This window comes from Lampetra fluviatilis, chromosome 6 (genome assembly GCF_964198595.1).
Source record: "Lampetra fluviatilis chromosome 6, kcLamFluv1.1, whole genome shotgun sequence".
Lineage (NCBI taxonomy): Eukaryota > Metazoa > Chordata > Hyperoartia > Petromyzontiformes > Petromyzontidae > Lampetra > Lampetra fluviatilis.
Window position 1 is genome coordinate 14,991,986 of NC_136280.1, and position 20,387 is coordinate 15,012,372.

General features: G+C 45.9%; 1 protein-coding gene across 1 annotated transcript; it reads left to right on the forward strand.

The window, feature by feature from the left end:
- Window positions 1–3,338: 3,338 nt before the first annotated feature.
- MECR (mitochondrial trans-2-enoyl-CoA reductase) lies at window positions 3,339–18,677 on the forward strand. Its single transcript, XM_078857830.1, has 11 exons — window positions 3,339–3,375; window positions 5,627–5,765; window positions 6,422–6,519; window positions 7,653–7,784; window positions 8,885–9,028; window positions 9,534–9,636; window positions 10,980–11,082; window positions 12,871–12,944; window positions 13,924–13,984; window positions 16,897–16,969; window positions 18,514–18,677. Exons 3-11 carry the CDS (start codon window positions 6,474–6,476, stop codon window positions 18,675–18,677), a joined length of 900 nt encoding a protein of 299 aa, XP_078713956.1. The 5' UTR covers window positions 3,339–3,375; window positions 5,627–5,765; window positions 6,422–6,473.
- The last annotated feature ends 1,710 nt before the right edge of the window (window positions 18,678–20,387 follow it).

The window sequence follows — 20,387 nt, forward strand, 5'->3', positions numbered from 1 at the left end:
CGGCTCCTAACGCAAAGAGGACGCGATAGCAGCGCTTCGCAACCACTTCAATGTAAAGAGCCACAGCTGTTGCACGACAATGTTACACACCACCCATGTCATCATCGGTCATGATCAATCCACTGCTGGGCAAAGGGCCTCAAAGTGACTTATTGTTTGGGTGCTGTAGAATGATAAAGGTCGAGAAGCATTGACGTGGTGCAGCATCTTCGTCATCCATCTGTCGCTTCTCATAAAGGGTCAGTAATGGGTAGAAGCACAAATATACGGAGAAATACTCTTGTTTTCATTTTTTATTTTATATTTTTCACCCACGTGACTTAACCGAAAAAACCAAAGAGTATGGATCCTTGCAGTCACGAAAACTTCAAATCTAGAATATGGAGAAATGTTTGCACATCTATTGCTACTTACATTACACGTTTTATTTCACCAGGTAAGGCCCACTGAGCTATGGAGCTGTTTTTCAGAAGTGAAGCTGTCTACAAATGACAGCTCAACGAAGTGCCTTACCACGTGGAAATTTATTGCAGCCAAATACCCTAAACACGTGTCTATTCTAAATGTGGAGGAAAAACCAGAGGACTCGATGAAAATCCACGCGGCCACGAGGAGAGAGAGGGACGCAAACAGTGGCGGCTCCTGCAAAATCTCTCAGGGGGGGGAAATGTTTGGATGATTGATAAGGATAAGGTCCACCCATGCAATGGATAAATTAACAGCTTAAGCATGTAAAGGCAACTTCACTACTTTAATATTAATGAAAAATAAAGTGACTCTTACAATACATCTCCTTGTTTGTTTCTATACTCACTATTATTACACTGCTTACATCACATTACTCGCTTAATACACTGCTTACTTATACTGAAATTTTGCTCTTCTCTCTTTCAAAGTAGCAAAGTGATCAATTGCTCTCTCATTGAAAGCAGGCATGTTCCTGACTAGTTCCCTCTCCATGGAAAGCATAGCCAGTGCAATCAGACGTTCCTGTCCCATTACATTTCTCAGGAATGTCTTGATTCTCTTTAAGGTTGAGAAACACCTCTCAGCTTCAGCAGTTGTCATGGGAGTGGTTATGAGGATGTTCAACAGAGCAACAGTCTCTGAAAAAAGTATCCTGGAGGCATGTACTTCAGCAAAACATGGTACAGCGCCAGTGCACCACAGCAGCCCTTGAATTCTGGACTCTCATAAATGAGAGAGTTCAGTCTTCAGCTTCGCCTTATTTAACATAGGGTATGCCCTGACAGTGATGTTCAGAGCCTCAACAGGGAATGTATGGCCATGCTGTTGAAACATCTCTCCTTGTAGCAGCGTGGCACTTACAAGGTGGTCGGTAAAGGAGAACCTTTCTTTGGTGTGGACCAAGATTGTGTCGCAGACCTGACAAAATAAATACATTTATTTTAGTTATAAAATAAATGTATTTATTATAATATAAATATGGAGATACAAGGTTTCCATCCCGACAGCAACAATGTATCAGGCAGAATCCATATTTTATATCTCCATATTTTTTACAAATATTTAACCAATGAAAAGCATTAAAAGAGCTTGGAAATTATTTTGGGGAAAAAACAGGTTTTCTTTAGTTTCCTGAAAAGTAACAGTTTTGGACATACAAGGGTTCCGTCCGACAGCGATTTTTGTTCCCACCAATCGCTGCACAAGTTAAGGATACGTATGATGACGTAAGCACGTTAGTGCGAGCCCTCCCGGAACTCATAGAGAATGCATTGCAGTGCCTGCAGTTCGAAAAATAAACATCTTTGAATGTAAGTCTATGGGAACACTCTGGGCGATTCTCAGCCAGAGTGAAATCGCCCAAAAAGAGGCGCTACTCCACAGAACGTGACATGACGCTGATTGGACTATATCCAGAGGCACAGTGACGGCTAGCGTAACTCTGTGGTTGAATGAGATTGTGAATGTGATTGAAAAAGTCCCTTTCACACTTTGGTGGTGCGTCGCCCAATCTCCCTAATGAAGAAACCGCCCCTGGACGCAAACTTCAAATATACAGGCGTCATGGTCAGGATCGAACCCAACGACCTCCTGTATACTGGGCGAGGGAGTTAACATCTCGGCGCCCACATAATCTCCCCGTTTCTCCCTCTCACCATTGCTCTTCTGACCCCCATCTGTCCCTTTCTCGTCTCAATCTCTCTTGCCTCTCACTAACCCTGCATCCCACTGCTCGTCGCTTGCCCTCGCTATCCTCTTTCCGTTTTGCTCTCTTTCCTATCCATTTGACGCCCCTTCTTTCTCATGTTCGTTCCTCTCCGATTCCTCATCCCTCTAATGCCCTCCCTCATCTCCCTCTATCCCCCCCCCCCCCTACTTCCCACCTCAACCAATTCCTCAACAGTGAACTTCACCGCTGAATCACAACTTAATCCTCCCGTCTGGTTTCGTGCTATCACTATCCTAGAATGATAATAAAAATATAATCTGAAAGTAGACTTCCTATTTAAAGCTTTCGTGACTGCAGGGATTCATCTTCTTGGTTCTTTCGCTGTCGCCTCGACAGACCTGGTTTTCACCTGAAGACGGTTGCTTGCGTTGTGGCCGAAACGTCGTGAGAATTATTTTATTATGTTTTATTTTTATTATTTTATTACTTCCCTTCTACGTGACTTTACCGAAAGAACCAAGAAAAGTAGACTTCCTGTGTAAGAATAAAATGTTAGTGTTTCCGTTCCTTGGTGTTCCCTTTAAGTTTCTTGAGTATCTGCCTCAGTTTCTAAAAGGTTTTTTTTCAAGAGGAGTCTAACTGATTATAACTCTTTGTGGTTGAAATGTATAAATACATTACTCTTACATAAGCTAATAGCTCAGTGGGTTTTACCTACTAAGTAAAACAAAGTTTTATTTGCATATTTTGAAGGTGATTTGTTTACCTTTGATATACTTTGCACTACTGTCGTGTTTTTGTATTTTTGTTACGTTTTGAACCCGTGACCCTACTGGAAATCTGTGAATAACGAGCTTTATAGCTCATCGGGATTCCTCCAGGAATAAATAAATATTCCCATTCTGCCTCTGAGTCGTTCTCTATCTACGAGAGTCAGAGAATAACTTTTGCCGGGCGGCTCGTTACAAATTTACATTTTAATAATCGTTTTCATGTATTTATGATGCCATTATGGTGACAACACCGCTCCAACCTCGCGCGTTGCAGTTCATGAACGCACCCCGTATGTGACGAATGTGGGTGGAGTTGTAGTGCGCGAACGCTCCCTCGTGGCAACACGCGTGTTCCGCATGGCGCTCCGTGAGTTGCATGTGTCCACAGTGGTGCTGAGTGCGGACAGGGGTTGGTGGTTCGTGGTTGTTCTTGCAGTGCATGGGGTGGGCGGTCGGTCGGTGCGGGTTAGTGAATGCGGGTTCGGATATCACCATACCTGTCAACCCATACGGTCTATCCATAATACAGGTTTTTTTGGGGTTTACTCGTGTTCTTGTACAGGGAAATTGAGTTTTCAGGTTCATACGAAGTCCAACCCGTTTCAATCCGGGCAACAAACGTTTTGTCTATTTGTGTTTCTCCCGTGTGATGGGACTTTGTAGGATGAACGTTGAGATTGGTAAGGGTACGGGGTGACCAATAAGGTTTGAATTGGTCTGTAATAAGGTAGGGCACTGATAAGGGACTGATACGTATCACTCGCCACAGATGTTGGCCCTGGTGCAAACCGAAATCTTGGTGACCGGATTCATTGCGAAGTGCGCTCACCACTGCGCCACCGCTCCATCCATTGCACCAGCTTGCTTCATGTGCCTTACCCGTGTGCCACGCGTTACACACGGCTCACCGATATGTCAGTTACAAGGTGGAGCCTCTACTGGACATGTGATAAAAGAGCTTTACAGCTCATCGGATTCCTCCAGTGTAAAATGTACATTCTGATTCTGTGTATCTCTTTCACATCGCGTATATAACTCAAGGATGACTTCGGTGTAAATCAAAATATCCGGAGCTGCGCGTGAGGGTGACCTGCGACTTCCGCCACCCACAACAGCGCCCCCACGTGGCCCCCACAATGAATCGTCGTCATTATGATGTTTACAATCCCAGAAGCCCAGGCAGATTTGTGCCTGCATATTTATTGTACAGGTGAGACCACCTCAATGCATTAAATGGAAGGAACCGGAAATACAGGGAGACCTAACAGAGAACGGCTTGACATTCGAGATTATTGCCAGAAAGATGCGCACTACTTTGACCATATTGGCACAAGACAGAGGAAAGTGGAAACAAATGACGAAATGTGCAGTGGACCTACGGGGCTATGTGCCCATGGAGCTTGGTGGTGTTGACAATTGGACTTCTTTATCACGGTTGTTCACACAGTAAACGTTACTAGATTTGTCGTGAGAACACTTTCTTTGTTTATTGCTAAGAAAACTCAAAACGTTTCTGAACTAGCAACACAATTGCATCGTTGGCAGCACTGCCTGGAATGCGTCCAAATGTTTTGGAATTCCATACGCCCAAGTATGCTTGAGCATGCATATTGATTAGACAGGTGACCCAACCAATGCCAACTTAGGTGGTCTAGGCTTGCGGGTCTATGTGGTGAACAGCAGAGGGGAGTGCAGAAACAATACACTTGTTGTACTATAGTACAATGCGATGTCTATGCTCCCCGTGTTCTCCAGCCCACATTGACAAGCAGTGGTCAAATAACCCCCACGTTCACAGAGCAGTGTGCAAACCACCGAACCACTGCTCCCCCAACATAGTTGTTCCGTTTACATGTCTATTGTCAATCTACTACTGGAGGTGATTTGACCATACTTCACGATTAACACGGTTGGCTACGTACAGTGAGAAAGAAGTTCAACATACAAACTTAAACACACCACTACTATCCAGTACACTATACACGACACTGCTACATACTACACTGCGAAATACTACACTATTATACACTACACTACTATACACTACACTACTATACACTGTACTCCATTGGGAACTAATTTCTTTCGAATATATTTTTGTGTTTAGTTTGTTGTCCTTCCTCTGCAGCTCCGATTTGCGCGGTTCGCTATGTATGGTGCGAAATAAGTTTTACACACAAACAACAATACACTACCACGGTAGTTATACTGGTCGGAACCACCTGGTTTCACCAGCCCACAGGGGATTATTGTGTCCGTCCGTCGTGCATCCAAAAATGGGAGGGGTGGGGCTGGGTGGAGAGGGGAGGGTGGGGAGGGGCTGGGTGGGGAGAAGATGGTGGGGAGGGGCTGGGTGGGGAGGCTGGGTGGGGGGTGGGAGGGGTGGGGCTGGGTGGGGAGGGGCTGATCACTCCATGGTGCCCTTATAAAACTCAACGTTTAACCTACTCACACCGGCTTGTGCCCGCCCTCACAGTCGGCCATATTTGCGGAATACACCACGCCGCCGTTGACCCTGGCCATTGACCGAGCAACCCAACGTTCCTACCAGCTCCCTCCGCAGGAATGTGTTTCTTGTAATGGACTGCTGTACTTAAGTACAGCACAATTACGGATTGTGCTGCGCTGCCATCTGCTGCCCACTTAAAATGACCACGTAAATGACCTGGACTGTATGTGCGTGTAACCCACGTGCGTGTGTTGGCACCCTTGCTAGGTGGAGCCATCCGCCTATGGGTGAGGCAGGCTGCCCCTCGTGCCCCGGGGCCGCTCTGTCCGAGCGGCCACCCCCGTGGGGCCTGCACGGCCTCCTGCCTGGTCTACGCCACTCACGGGGAGCCACAGCACGTGCTCCGGTATGGCCCTTCAGATTGACTCTCGGTCCGTCTCGTTGCGTCTCATCGCCGCTTGAGAGGACAGCCACCGTTCGATTGAGCTGTGACATTGGCTTGTGTGTAGGAGCTCGATGGTTTGTTGCATCGCGAGACCGTGAGCAATTCCAATGGCTTTGGGGGGACCTTAATTCGGTAGTGGATAGATCTTGGCTATTTGTTTGATCCAGCGGGTAGATAACTAAACGATACGGTTTTTATTTGATCAGGTAAGGCCCACTGAGCTATATAGCTCTTTTTCAGAAGTGACCTGGCCACAAATGATAGCCCAATGAAGTGGCTTATCATGTGGAAATGTATAGGAGCCGAATACTCTTAAGCAAATATTTATTAAATATGGGGGGAAAAACCGAAGGAAACCGGAAAAAAATCCATATGACCACATTGAGAGAGAACACGCAAACTCCAAGTATACAGGTGTCAGGATCGAGATCGAACCCACAACCTCGTGCATACCAGGCGAGGGAGTTAACATCTCGCCACCGCGGGCAGCTAAATCTCCAGATTCATACCCAGGGTCTCAGCAGTGCTCCGACATTCCCCTTATGAGTCGCCCGTGCATCACCTGGCCACCCTACATGTCCTGTCCTCACGCTGCCCGCTGTGTTCGCTTGTGCCAGGTTAGAGGAGCGGACGCTGCCCCCGGTCGGCGAGGGAGAGGTACGGGTTCGGATGCTCGCGGCTCCCATCAACCCGGGCGACATCAACATGGTGCAGGGTGAGCAGCGGCAGCGGCGGCGGCTGCTGCTGCTAGAGCAGTCGACAAAGTCCCGCGTTACGCAAAACGTGACTTCCAGGAGCAAAGCGCAGACTTGTCGTGGGTTTGTGGGTTTGATCCTGACCCTGACGATGCATGTATATTAGGAGTTTGCATATTCTGCGCGTGGTCGTGTGGGTTCTTCTCTGGGTCCTCCAGTTTTTCCCTTCACATTTGAGCAACACGATAGGTCAACTCGATAACAATTTTAACACGCAAAGAGTCGAGCACTCTGCAAAGGCATCAATCAGCTGGATGTTTGGTGCGCCATTTATCTGTATATGAATTTTTTTACACTTTGCTTAAAAGTGTAAAGACAGTGCGGAGCGATAGTGGGACAGTATAGTTCCCCGGGACCATGGTTACTAATGGACGTGCTAATGGTGATTGATGAGACAAACGTTGACAGGGTCACGTGAGGGGCAGCACGGGATCCAATGGCGGGGGAAGTGTAATTATGGCGGTGATTGACAAGAGCAGGTGCGGCGTGGATGATTCGAAAATAGGGGTGTGGCCGGACTGGGCGAGGCTTAAGAGCCGGCAAGAGCTGGAAACGGGTCGTCTCCATCGTCTGCGAGTTGTCTTGAGACTAGAAGCTATGTTGTCTCTGAATACAGTTGTCTAACTACCCCAGTGTACAGAGTCACTCGCCAGTGTCACTCGCAGTTACTCGTTGAGTTGTCAGTTGACTTTATTCATAATAAATATACAGAAGATAAGACGGTGTCTCTGAGAGCTACATTACAAAAGTATAAAATGACATCTGATTTTTCTTTTAACGATTTTAAATCAGTTATCTATTCATTCGTGGGATGGAGCAGTGGCACAGTGGTTAGCGCACTACACCATAATCTCAGTGACTTGCATTTGATTCCCGGCCATGACCAGTGTGGTGAAGTATGGTCAAACAACCTGACGACTAACATGGTGTTAGCAGGCCTTCGTCCATCAATGAATTGACACACAATTGGAAATTAACTTGATAATCAGATGAGTAATCTTTCACTGTGGTTGATGTCACTCTAGCCATGAGTTTTACTGTGTGTTTCAGTAAGTTTAAGAAAGGCTTGTTGTGGTGCGTTTGTATCGGACAGGTAAATACGTGGTACAGCCGCCCCTACCTGCAGTGGGGGGGAATGAGGGTGTGGGGCAGGTGGAGGAAGTTGGGTCAAAGGTCACGACCCTAAAACTGGGCGACTGGGTCCTGCCATCTGACTCTGGCTTCGGTGAGTACGAGTCGACTGGGCGTCATTTCACCGCACGATTTGCGGCACCAATGAAATAACAGACACGGCCATGCTCATAATAAATACGAGAGAAAATTGAACTGGTTTGTTAGTGGTACGCGTGATGAAATTCAACAGGGAACATTCACTCCATTCGTTGTTTAAGCTCAGTTTTTAGTGCCGCCTGTTACCAAATAACCCATATTGTGCCCGATGTCGGATCCCTAAAGCTAAGAAGGTTGAGCCTGGATAGTGCTTAACTGCATGACCACCCATGCATGACAGCTTGTTATAGGCTGATGTGGGGCTACGTGGTGGGCAAAAGAGAGTAGTGCAGCATAATCTATCGTGCTGTATTTCTATGCCCCCATATTTATGTATCCCTCACAACCCAGCCAACATGCTGTGGGGAAACCCTCATCCAGCAGTGGCTCGACAAAGAGCCGTACATATCTGGCAAATACATGTCCCTCATGGTAAATTAATTAGTTTTCACGTAACATTTAGAGTAGATCCATCTGCAAAATCCTGTTGTCTGCTGGTGCCAGTAGGTCCACAATTTGTCCTGTTATAACCAAACAAATATATCTATCAGTGGCAGGGTGGGTGGCAAGTATTTTCCCCTACTGTGTGGATCGGAGGTCATTTTATGGCATCTCAGGTAGTTCTGTGGTATCCACTTCCACAGGCCGTTCTCTAACACAAATTGGCGCAGTGCTCTGCGAGAGTTACGAATGGATTCTTTGTCTCATGGCACGACAACAATATCACAATCGGGATAACATTTGGGGGGCAAGGTGGCGAGATGTTCACTCCCTCACCTGGTAGTTAAATCGTGGGTTCGATCCCGACCCCGACGCTTATATATTTGGAGTTTGCATGTTCTCCCTGTCGTCGTGTGGATTTTGCGCACATCCAATTAGTACGGCCGGCTACGTACGGTGTGAAAGAAGTTCAACATACATACAAATGGCAAAAACCCAATGCTGAAGTGCCGCCATCATGGTCGTCAGAACGTCGAGGGTTTATTTGATCGACAAGTGGGTGCCACTGGCTTTTCCGTCCTGTCCGTGCGTCCGTGGCGGTGACGCTCGTCAAAGGCACATGGAGGACGAGGGCCGTGTGCCCGGAGGCCGCCCTCCTGCGCGTGCCGCCCGAGCTGCCCCTGCTGAGCGCCGCCACCATCGGCATGAACCCGGCGAGCGCCTACCGCATGCTCCACGACTTTACGATGCTGAGCCCAGGCAAGGCCGGCACTGCCATGTCTGCCATACTTTGGCCACACAAGCCACGCGCCCGCTCGTGATTGCAAGGATTTTAACCCCCACCTCTCCCCGCCCCTTCTACGATTCGACGAATCATCACGATTCAAGGGATTCTATTTGTGGACCGTATTCGTGTTTGGCACTGCAGTGCATTTAGTTTGTCGTTAGTTGAACACGTATGCTTTCGTGACCAATATTATTCATAAAGGTTTTTTGGGGTGGATCGCCTAAATATGAATGTGCCATTTAACCCGCCACCACCCGACACAGCTAATTAGTAAGGTTTGCCACGTAAACAAAACGTGCCAATTAGTTACCAGTTCAGCACACCGCTTGTGTGTTGGAGAGTAAACCCACAACATTTACAATTTGAGTACGCCGTTTCGTCAGCAATTACAACCAGCATCATCAGGAAGACAGACGGAGTTGTGAAGAAATCCTCCTGCTTGGTTTTGACTGCTTGTCGATCTGGCACTCCACGCAGGTGACACGGTCATACAGAACGGAGCGAACAGCGCAGTGGGCCAGGCCGTCATCCAGATCGCGGCGTCCCTGGGGCTCGTGAGCATCAACATCATCCGAGACAGGTACCCACGCACGCCCGTGTCCTCCGCACACAGTGCAATGTTGGCACTGTCCGCCCACCATTACAGCAGTGTTTTAGGCCCGTCTTAATCGTCGACCGAAATCTATTCGTACTTGGCATGAAACGGTCCGTGGTTAAAAATAACAATATATACGCACACAATACATTTTCACCTTAAGATGTTAGACTCTCATGACCAATATTATTAATATTAAAGTTTGTATTAATTTTATTGTTGTTATCATGAAAACATATTCACATTTCCTTCTCTCCACGTAAAATATTTGTATTATTTCTTACGCATCCCATCAGCCACATGGCCTTCTGGGAGTGTATAATTTTAGCAGCATTGCTTCACAACCAAAGAAACTCTAGACTGGTTTTTACATTCGGTGTATGCGTGTATGTACAAAGGAGTGGCTCAAGAAGAAACACATTAAGGTCCTGGAGTGGCCTAGCCAGTCTCCAGACCTTAATGCCATAGAAAATCTGTGGAGGGAGCTGAAGGTTCGAGTTGCCAAATGTCAGCCTCGAAACCTTAATGAGTTGGAGAAGATCTGCAAAGAGGAGTGGGACAAAATCCCTCCTGAGATGTGTGCAAACCTGGTGGCCAACTACAAGAAACGTCTGACCTCTGTGATTGCCAACAAGGGTTTTGCCACCAAGTACTAAGTCATGTTTTGCAGAGGGGTCAAATACTTATTTCCCTCATTACAATGCAAATCAATTTATAACATTTTTGACATGCGTTTTTCTGGATTTTGTTGTTGTTATTCTGCCTCTCACTGTTCAAATAAACCTACCATTAAAATTATAGACTGATAATTTCTTTGTCAGTGGGCAAACGTACAAAATCAGCAGGGGATCAAATACTTTTTTCCCTCACTGTATGTTGACCTCTTTCGCTCCGTATGTAGCCAACCGTGCTAATCGAAGGTGTGGGATGATGGATTGAGTCAACCTATAACCAAGATTTGAACTCATGTCACCCAGGGCTGGGGAACCTGTGGCCTGCTGGTTTGATATAGCCCGTGACTTCATGTCATACAGCTCGTGGCCACATTAGGCCTGCCACTTCTAAATGGCCCGGGAACAATATATTTATCCATCGCCGTGAGCAATCGAACTCCACTGTTGCTGCTTTGGAACTCCGACCCGGCATCACTGTGCTAGTGAGAAGAGAGCAGGCACAGATTTCGCACAAGCGTCGTAAGGGTGAGCCATAGCTATCTTTATTATTATCGTTGGACAACGCTGAGGCACGTGTTAACGTGTCCCCCCCTCCCGAAGTTATTTGAAAGTCCAATTTTGACCGAAATCTGTGTGCTGTGTTTGTTGTTTCAGGCCGGAGCTGCCCAAGCTGGTGGCAAAGCTGAAGGCCCTGGGCGGAGACTTTGTGTTCAGTGAGGTGGAGCTTCGAAGGCCAGACGTCAGGGAGGTGCTGAAGGTGCTGTTGTTTGGTTCAAAACGTTCGCCAATAACACCGTGGCCTTCAAATGGAAAAAATCTATAATAGTCAATGTTTCGGGCAACGACCCTTATTCATAGCACAACATTATAGAGTCCAGAGAGATATAATGGTGAAGGTTTGGAGACTGTACGTTACACCATGGGGCTTGATGAGAATTGAGACAAAAAAGTGGTCTCCAATGCTGATTCACCTTCTCCGGCCTCTCTGTTTGCTATTAAGAAGGGCTATTGCCCGAAATGGTGACTATTATATATTTTTCCTTTTTAGACCACAGTTTTATTGATAAATGTGATTTAAATTTTTTATTATTATTTGCGGTCGTGGATAAACGCCAATACAGCATCACCGAATATGTTTTTTGGAATGTGGAATTTGGTATCCTTTATTTAACCTGGAGATTAAATAAACCCATGGAGACACGTGAAGCAGCATCGCCTCTCTCGCAAGGGCGGCCTGGTTCACATCAGGAACAGCTGAGGAGCACAATTAATTTAAAGCATTTAAATGCATCGAACGGAGACTAAATTTGACGATAAATCAAGATATTACAACATGCATGAGGCAAAGCTAAAAGGTAACCTTGCACTTAAAATAAAAATACTATTACATTTTTTATAAACTTTACGAGAGGAAGTGACTACATTAGACAAGTCGAGGTAATGGAGAAATGTACATAGAATATGATCAAGTGTTAACAAACTGGCTGAGGCAGTCATGAAACATTCAAACAGTCACTCGAAACATTTACAAACGTTTACATTAAGCGCCTTCACCAGTTTTTCTTCGAACTCGGCTATGGTCTAGGATAAAATTTAGACGCAGTTGGCGGGGCCAAGTGCTTTTGTTAATGCAGTTTGCACAGATGAATAGTGTGCTTTCCCACCATCCCAGCAAAAGAAATAACAACAGTCCTTCACCTGTGGAAGCTGAGAAAACCAATGCACACAAGGGAATAATACTCATAGGTGTGTGCAGATGGGTTAATGAATATACTTGCTGTACTTTCATCGCCTGGCCACCTTACGACCCAGCAGGTTGGGAAGTTTCATAAATCTGCACTGTCCACCAGTCCACAGCTCTGGGTCACACGCATGGGCCTTCCTGCATAAACTAAACTTAACAATTTTTTTTCTTTTACCGGGTAATGCCCATTGAGCTATACAGCTCTTTTTCACCTGGCTACAAATTATAGCTCAACAAAGCGGCTTATCACGTGGACATTTATATCAAATACTTTAAAAGCATGTTGATTGTAAATGTGGAGGGAAAAACCGGAGGACCCAGAGAAAATTCTACACGACCACGGGGAAAACGTGCATACTTCAAATATACAGGGATCAGGGTCGGGATAGAACTCACAACCTCCTGAATACCAGGCGAAGTAGTTAACATCTCGCCACCGTGGCGCATAGCAAGTAGATGTGTTTCATTTTTGTTTGTATTATTACTGTTGGACCAGCGTTTAATGCTCTTCCATAGTTGCATTCAGAAGATGGTGGTGGGCCTTCTTTTTGAGTTGCTACATCCCTCTTTGTCAATCTGCTGCTGGATGAGGGCCTCCCCACGCATGCATAAACACAGGTGTTATGCGTGTAGACTGACACGGCAACATGGGCAGCAGAGGCAGGAGTGCAGACAACAAATCCCTTGTACTGCACTATGCTCCCACTCGTGTGCCCTGCTCGTAAACATACGCAATTGTGTTAATCGTCGGTTGTATTCACTTTACAAAAGACACTCATGCTGATTTTTGTTTCCGAGCAGAAGCTCTGCAAACCACGACTGGCGTTGAACTGCGTGGGAGGAAAGAGTGCCACGGAACTCCTTCGCAACCTCGAGTGAGTGCAGATGGCTCCGAACGAGTTCACTATTTTTTTTATACAATAACTGTGAACGTTTTTACATTCAGACATTTATTTGCGTCCAATGAAAGCGTTTGCATCAGTTCTGTCATTCCAATCAGCTTATACGTTCGTGAATGCTAAGCCAGCAGGTAATGTTCAGAGTTAGAATTACTCTTCTGAAAAGATGTTGAACGATTGTTCTCAATATAATAGGAATCGTCGTCAATGTTGATGCGTAGCAAAGTTCACTCACTCGAACTTTACTGATTGCTACATGAAGCAGCAGCCAGTCAGGGTTGGAGTGGCACAAAGGGGGCGACTTTGCCAGATTTCAATCAGCCGTCATAGATTAAATGTCACTCGTGGAATGCGGCGAGAGATTAATAGCAGAAAAGAGGGCATTTCCATGGCTGTATGATCATAACAAGTTGAGGACACAAGGAAATAAAATAATTCCTTGGACGTTGTCAATGTCAAACTTTTGAGTTCATTGGAAGCTTGTAGGGGAATAGAAGGTGTTTGAGGCCTGGGCCTAGTCAATTTATAGGCAATGTTCGTATTTTTAATGAGTCAAACTGTTCAAACATTTGTGTGACCTATAATTATATTGTAATTAATCGTGATAATTTGACGTATTGCTCAGAAATAAATGTGTGTGTGTGTTGTTGCAGCTTCATAACATTTACGTAAAATATGTTTATAATCTCTGTGGGGGACCTTGAAATGAAAGTGACGTCATGTGTGTTTCAGTTTGGGCCGAGCGTAGGCCTAAACTAGGCCCAGGCTAGAGAGGATATAGACACCACGTGGTCTACCACGGGATCCCAACATGTTTCGAAGCCCTACTGCAGTGGTGCAAACTTGTTTTACGTAACGTAAGGCACGTGCCGTTCACTAACCGTGCGTAAACCCAGCTTAAGTCTGATCGGTAGACATATATTCGACCCCCCAACTGTGCTATTTGAACCCACAGGCGGCACGGAACTATGGTGACCTACGGCGGAATGTCGATGCAGCCCGTCATCATCCCCACGGCAAGAGCACCGCCCTCGCGTATCACCAGCAGCATTCTTGCATGCAGCTTGGCCAAGTCCTAGTAGACAAACTCAGTGGCAGTTGACGGACACAATCAATGGGGAGTACCTACCACCTAACATGAGGGTGGCACCCATATGCACTCTCTATGTAAGATTACATGAGATGCGCACCTCTGAATAACACGGCTGGCTACCTAGTGCGAAAGAAGATCAACATGCATACGTGAAAGCACACCTTGTAGATCATGTGTTTGACTGTATAAAAGCTGAGAGGTCTAGCAGAAGGAAGGTAGTAATGGCGAGGTGTGGTGGCATCAGCGGCACTGGCTATGATGATGACCTCTTGACCTTTTTCGGTAGAATTACTAGTCAATTTTGACGTGATCGCTGAGTCATTTTATCGAGGAATCGAATGACAATCTCGGTGAAGCGAGTGGCAAAAAGTATCTCCTTGTGATGACGTGTCATTCCTCCGATTATGCGTGTAAGAATACATCATGGAAGCGAATGGCAAGGTGTGGTGGCATCGGCTGCACACTGGCAATGATGACTTGTTGAACTTTAGAAACACACGTTTTAGACTATTTGGCTGCTATAAACGTCCACATGATAAGCCACTTCGTTGAGCAATCATTTGTGGACAAATCGCTTCCGAATAAGAGCTATATAGCTCAGTGGTAAAATAAAAATAGTTCAAATAGTAGTTAACTTGAATGCCTCCCCAGCCATCCCAAGTAGCTACCTCTCAATGGGGGGGCACATTGGGAGATCATTAGCGTTCATAATAGCTTGGTGGTGATGGCTATGCATGCCTGTAATCCAACACTAGTAGGCGAGGATTGGCGGAACGCAAACATGATGTTTGCGTTCAGGAGAAAGCATTACAGCACGTCCATCAGTATGGAGATACGGGTGTCGCCCCCTTGTGCACGTTTTTTTTTTCTGGGTGTTCCAGTTTCCTCCCACTTGTATAAACACTTATCAATTGACTGAAAACATCTTAAAAATAAAAGTGAATGCAGGACCCTCCTGAAAAAGTTCAAATCAACATCACTTTCCTGGAAAATAATGATTATTACGAGGGAATCAACCCCCTAGACTCCCGATAAGATTGCCACTGCTGATGTGGTTACATTTCTGTCTCATTTCCTTGCACCATCGATAAGCAATGATGGTCCTGGCGGTGTTGGTTGCGTGCGGGCGCTTCGTCTGTCCTCGTCAATCTCCCAGTGGTGCCTGCGATGATTGAGAGCTGGGGCCCCAGGCCGCAAGTAGCGTGCAGGAGAAGAGTACAGCGCCGTGGGCTAGGTGGCCGGGCCTATCGCGAAAGCAGCAGTAATGCCACAGTAACCCTGTGTCACTGTCCTGCTCGACCTAACACTAAACCGTGTTAGTTTAATACTTTCCTGCGGAGGGAGCTGGTAGGATCGTTGGGTTGCTCGGTCAATGGCCAGGGTTCAACGGCGGCAAATATACCCGACTGTGAGGGTGGGCACAAGCCGGCCTGAGTAGGTTAAATGTTGAGTTGTATAAGGGCACCACGGGGTGACCAGCCCCTCCCCACCCAGCCCCACCCTCCCCACCCAGCCCCTCCCCTTCCCACCCAGCCCCACCCTCCCCACCCAGCCCCTCCCTGCACGACGGACGGACGGACACAATAATCCCCTGTGGGCTGGTGTAACCAGGAGGTTCCTACCAGTATAAAGTACAGGTATCCCCTCGATTTACGAACGTTCGGTTTACGAAATTTTGCGTTAATGCAATTGACAAATTACAAACACTTGTTGATCAATGAAATCGAATATCCGCGGGAACGAAATTTCACACGGCATGCACTATGACGTCATCTAAACAAGAAGCACCCTGGGGTCACGGTATCCCCTCAGTGTAACAGTAACACCTCCACATCACCTTTCCAGCCATTCCAGCATGCAGATCTTTTGGCGAGTTGCCTGAAAAGGTTAATTTTTTTAGTTTGAAATTCATTATTGTTCCACCGTTTTAATATTTATGTTCATTATTATTTTTGGTTCGTGAAAAGTGACATAGGTGTATGGTTTTAGGTTGGGAGTCGAGTAGGAATGAATGACTGTCCAAAACACATCCCTAATTTTTTGTATTAAATGAATGGGAAAAGCTATTGTGATGGACGAACATTCCTTTTACGTGCGTTTTTTAAAGAACGCATCCTTTTCGTAAATCGAGGGATACCTGTACATAGCAAATTGCATGAACTACATTCCTATACATCACAGGCTAACCAACTGTATATTCAACTTCGTATTACAACAAAAAATGTTTCTGACCATACCACCCCACCACTGATAACTAGAATCGTGCTTTCCTATAGCACACCCTCACTCAAGACCACATGGGGTGTAGAGAATATTACACTACCACACCGCTACACGAAACCGCACCACTTCTACATATTACCTCCGATTTTGTATTACATATTCTTAGGTTTTTTCGGTAAAGTCACGTAGGTAAAACATTAAAATTAATAAACGTCGTGATTTTTATTTTATTTTACTTTTATTAATTTTAATGTTTTACCTACGTGACTTTACCGAAAAAACCTAAGAATATGAATCTTTGCAGTCACGAAAGCTTCAAATCTAGAATTTGTATTACATATTACTCCGCACCTCTGATTAGAATGGTTGGCTACGTACGGTGCGAAAGAAGTTCAATATACGTACGTAGCCTTTTGTGAATTTTCACAAATAAGAGGAGCTGACTGGCAAATACATCTTAGCTCTTCACATTATCAAGGATATGAGGGATTGAATTTGCAAAGAGGATGACAACTCCTGTTGAGTAACTCTGAAGGGGCTTCCTCTGACCTCACTGCAGATAGAAGAAGTTCCTCTGTAACTCCCGTTTTCTTTTGTTGTTTTGGTCTACAGAGCGCGCTCATCTTCAATGACATCAAGATTGTGGGGTTCTCGGTGACTCGATGGAAGAGGCATCATTCTCATGGTGAGGCGAATGAGAGGAAGGTGATCCGAGGGTGGCGTCGCGTTATTACCGTACGCGTGCCAAAAGTTGACACACAAGCCACTTTAATCCTTGGGTGGCGGTGAGGCTGGGCATGTTGTCACAGTTCTATCTCGCTTGGTAGTCACCGTTGACCATGAACATTGTGTGTTTGTGTGTGAAATTCCCAACCACAAGAACAGGCAGTGGTACTTTGCACATTCATCATTGGGAGTTTTGGGTGCTATGTCTGCTGTGGACAGTATGGTCCCACACACTGCTATAAAATCCAACAACCCGAGTTAAATTTCTTACCACGGCTAATACCAGTGGCAAGTGATGTTTGAACCAGTCATGGGCATGCTCTTTTATCAACCTGCACTGACCAGCGTGGTTAAGTAGGGTGAAACAACCCCCATAACCGGCACTACGTAGGAAGGCCTTTACCCAGGAGGGGCTGTAACCTATTGCTGGTCTTTATCTCCTCTATGGATGGAGATTCTCCTGCCACTAGTTTTCTCATAGTTAAATAATTTCTTTAAACTTGCAAAACCATAAAAAGCTCGTCGTAAAATGGAGTCAAATAGAAGAGTCACCATAGACTATTGATCAAATTTAGTTAATGTTTTATATCAGTCTCGAGTTACGTTTGTGTCCAGACACGCAGAGCAACATTGAATACGTTTAGACCACAAGCCATCGTGGGAACTCATACTGTGCTTTGCATGCACTGGGTCAGTGTTGTTTTTCACTGACACTGCTGAGTCGGTGGTGGAAATTCCATGATCCCCATGGTGGGGAACCATTCCATTCCTAGAGACGACCATTGCTAACGTCTCATAAAGTAGTTTCTCGATAGACCCTGGATGATTGATTGCTGGAGTCAACCCCCAACCTCTTCCAGTTGTGAATCGAGCATGCTAACCAAATTAGCACGGTTGGCTATGTACAGTGTGAAAGTGGTTCAACATACGTACAATAAATATCTGAGCATAGCAATGATAGATTGTGTTTTAAAGAGACAGCGCAGTGTGTGCGAGAAATACCGGAATAAATTCAGGGGTGCTGTGCTCTGATATATTTGTTTTATTAGTAAATCCTGTTATTTCCATGAAGACCATTAGAGCACCCCCCACCAAAAAAAAAATATCTGCCAACGCTGTTTTGAGCATATGCTGTGATTGAATGGTATGTGCAATATTAACCCTTCCCATTTCGATGACGTATGTGTTTGAAATTGCAAGAAAAACTGATGACGTACACGAACGTCATCGGAACGGAAGTAAAAGGCCATGCGGGAGGGCGTGTGGCAGAGTTTGGTGCCAGCTATCATAGAGCACGCTGACCGTGTCACTTTGGTTCTCTGCGGCGAGTACAATGTCTTTAATAACAGCAGCGCTACGCCTCTCTAAATAAAATTAATGCTAACCGCTTGCGCATACCGAGATTCAGTGGTGAACGGGACACCCACCCTGCAAACTTGCAGACGTCTCGAAACGGGAAAAGGTTAAGAGGCGGGTGGTGATGATGCTTATGCGTGTGGTCAGATGGCTCGGCTTACAAGCGAATGCTGACCGAGCTGTGCAGCCTGGCTCGCTCGGGGAAGCTGACCGCCCCGGCGTGTGCTGAGGTTCCGTTCCGGGATTTCCGAGCAGCACTGGAAGCGGCGGCAAAACCATTCGCTTCGGAAAAGCAGGTCCTCGTGATGTGACGTCCCACTGGTGCTGACTTGCTCGACGGCGGTTTTCTCGTCGATTCGTGGGCGCTCGTCAAACGCGGGCAGTCTGGTGGTGTGACACCGGAAGTTATAGGAGGTAACTAAAATATATAAATCCACTTTTTATTGTATACATCCACCAGCCTTGCCTCCATGGTGCTGGTTTACTGCCATGCACCAGTGCCATTTACTTTTAATTTTACCAGCTAAGGCCCACTGAGACATATTGCTATTTTTCAGAAGCGACCCGGCCACAAATTGATATCTCAACGAAATGGCAAACGTCTGTGGCTTGTCGTGTTCCTAGAAGAGCAATGCATAACTAAAAGGGTATTTCCAGTGCCGTCAGGTCAGATGCGTTCCGTTCCTTAGCTGCCACTCCGTCATTTTTCTTGACCAACGGCCATCATCCCTTGTAGCAACGTGTCCTGTCCAAACACACTTTTAACAGTTTAAATTGTGTCAGTAACCGATGCCCTCCATTCCTTCTAAACATGCATTAATTTATGCTTCTTTGCACGCTATTATACATTGGCAGCATTTTGGATGTTATTGTTACTTTCATGTTTATATGAATTGGCTCCTATGTTTGTTTTGTGCTTGTGATGAACTTGTGTATGATGGAAACTAATAAAGCTTTGAATTCGTTATGTTGTTCAGCTTTTAAAAAATACTCCAACCTCCACTTTGTACCACTTCATTTCCGGTTCACCTTCAATTGTCGTCTCCCTATGACCAAATCACCCGGGATGCAACCAGTCTCATCAGATTTTGAGCATGGATAGTGCCTGGTTGGTGACCACCATATGTAATCGATGTTATAGGCAGAAGGAATACGTAGCAGGCAGCAGGGAACGGTGCAGAAAAAATGTGATTTGGAGCTTTCGTGACTGCAGGAATTACTCTTTGATTATTTTGGTAAAGTCACGTAGAAAGAAAAATAAATTAAATAATAGCATACGACGTTTCGATTGCAACACAAGCAATCATCATCATGTACGAATGAAAGAGAAAACAAACCAAGTAAACTTAGAAATATATTGCAATACAACACAGAGAGTCGGCTAACATAACAGTCAACACCCTACCTGGTTGATTACGTTCTTCCAAAGATTGCTAAATTTGAGAGAGAGACAAAACACAGACACGGAGACACATAGACAGACACATAAGCAGAGAGAGATAACACAGAGACAGAAATCCAGCTTACCCCGCAATTCCTACTAACCCCCGAATTCCGGCTTACCCGCCAATTCCGGCTTACCCCCGATATCCGGCTCACTCTCAAATTCCGATTTATCCCCAAATTCCGGCTTACCCCCAAATGATGGCGCACCCAGAATTCTGACTTACGTCCGAATTCCGTCTTAACTATGCATTCCGGCTCACCCCCTTGAATTCCGGTCCCCCTCAATTTCAACTCACCCCCTTGAATTTCAACTCACCCCCTTGAATTTCAACTCACCCCTTTGAATTTCGGCTCACCCCCTTGAATCTTGATCACCCCCCCCCCCCCCAATTTCAACTCACCCCCTTGAATTTCAACTCACCCCCCCAAATTCAACTCACCCCCTTGCATTTCAAGCCACCCCCTTAATTTCCGGCTCACCCTCCCCACCAATTTCAACTCACCGCCTTGAATTCTGGCTCACTCCCTCAATTTCAATTCACCCCCTTGAATTTCAACCACCCCCCCCCCCCCCC

Bases quoted from the DNA above. Each gene is read 5' to 3' on its own strand.
- MECR (XM_078857830.1), top strand. From the start codon at position 6,474: ATGCTCGCGGCTCCCATCAACCCGGGCGACATCAACATGGTGCAGG. The intron at 9,637-10,979 runs GTACCCACGCAC...TTGTTGTTTCAG, and splicing joins ATCAACATCATCCGAGACAG to GCCGGAGCTGCCCAAGCTGG. The intron at 11,083-12,870 runs GTGCTGTTGTTT...GTTTCCGAGCAG, and splicing joins ACGTCAGGGAGGTGCTGAAG to AAGCTCTGCAAACCACGACT.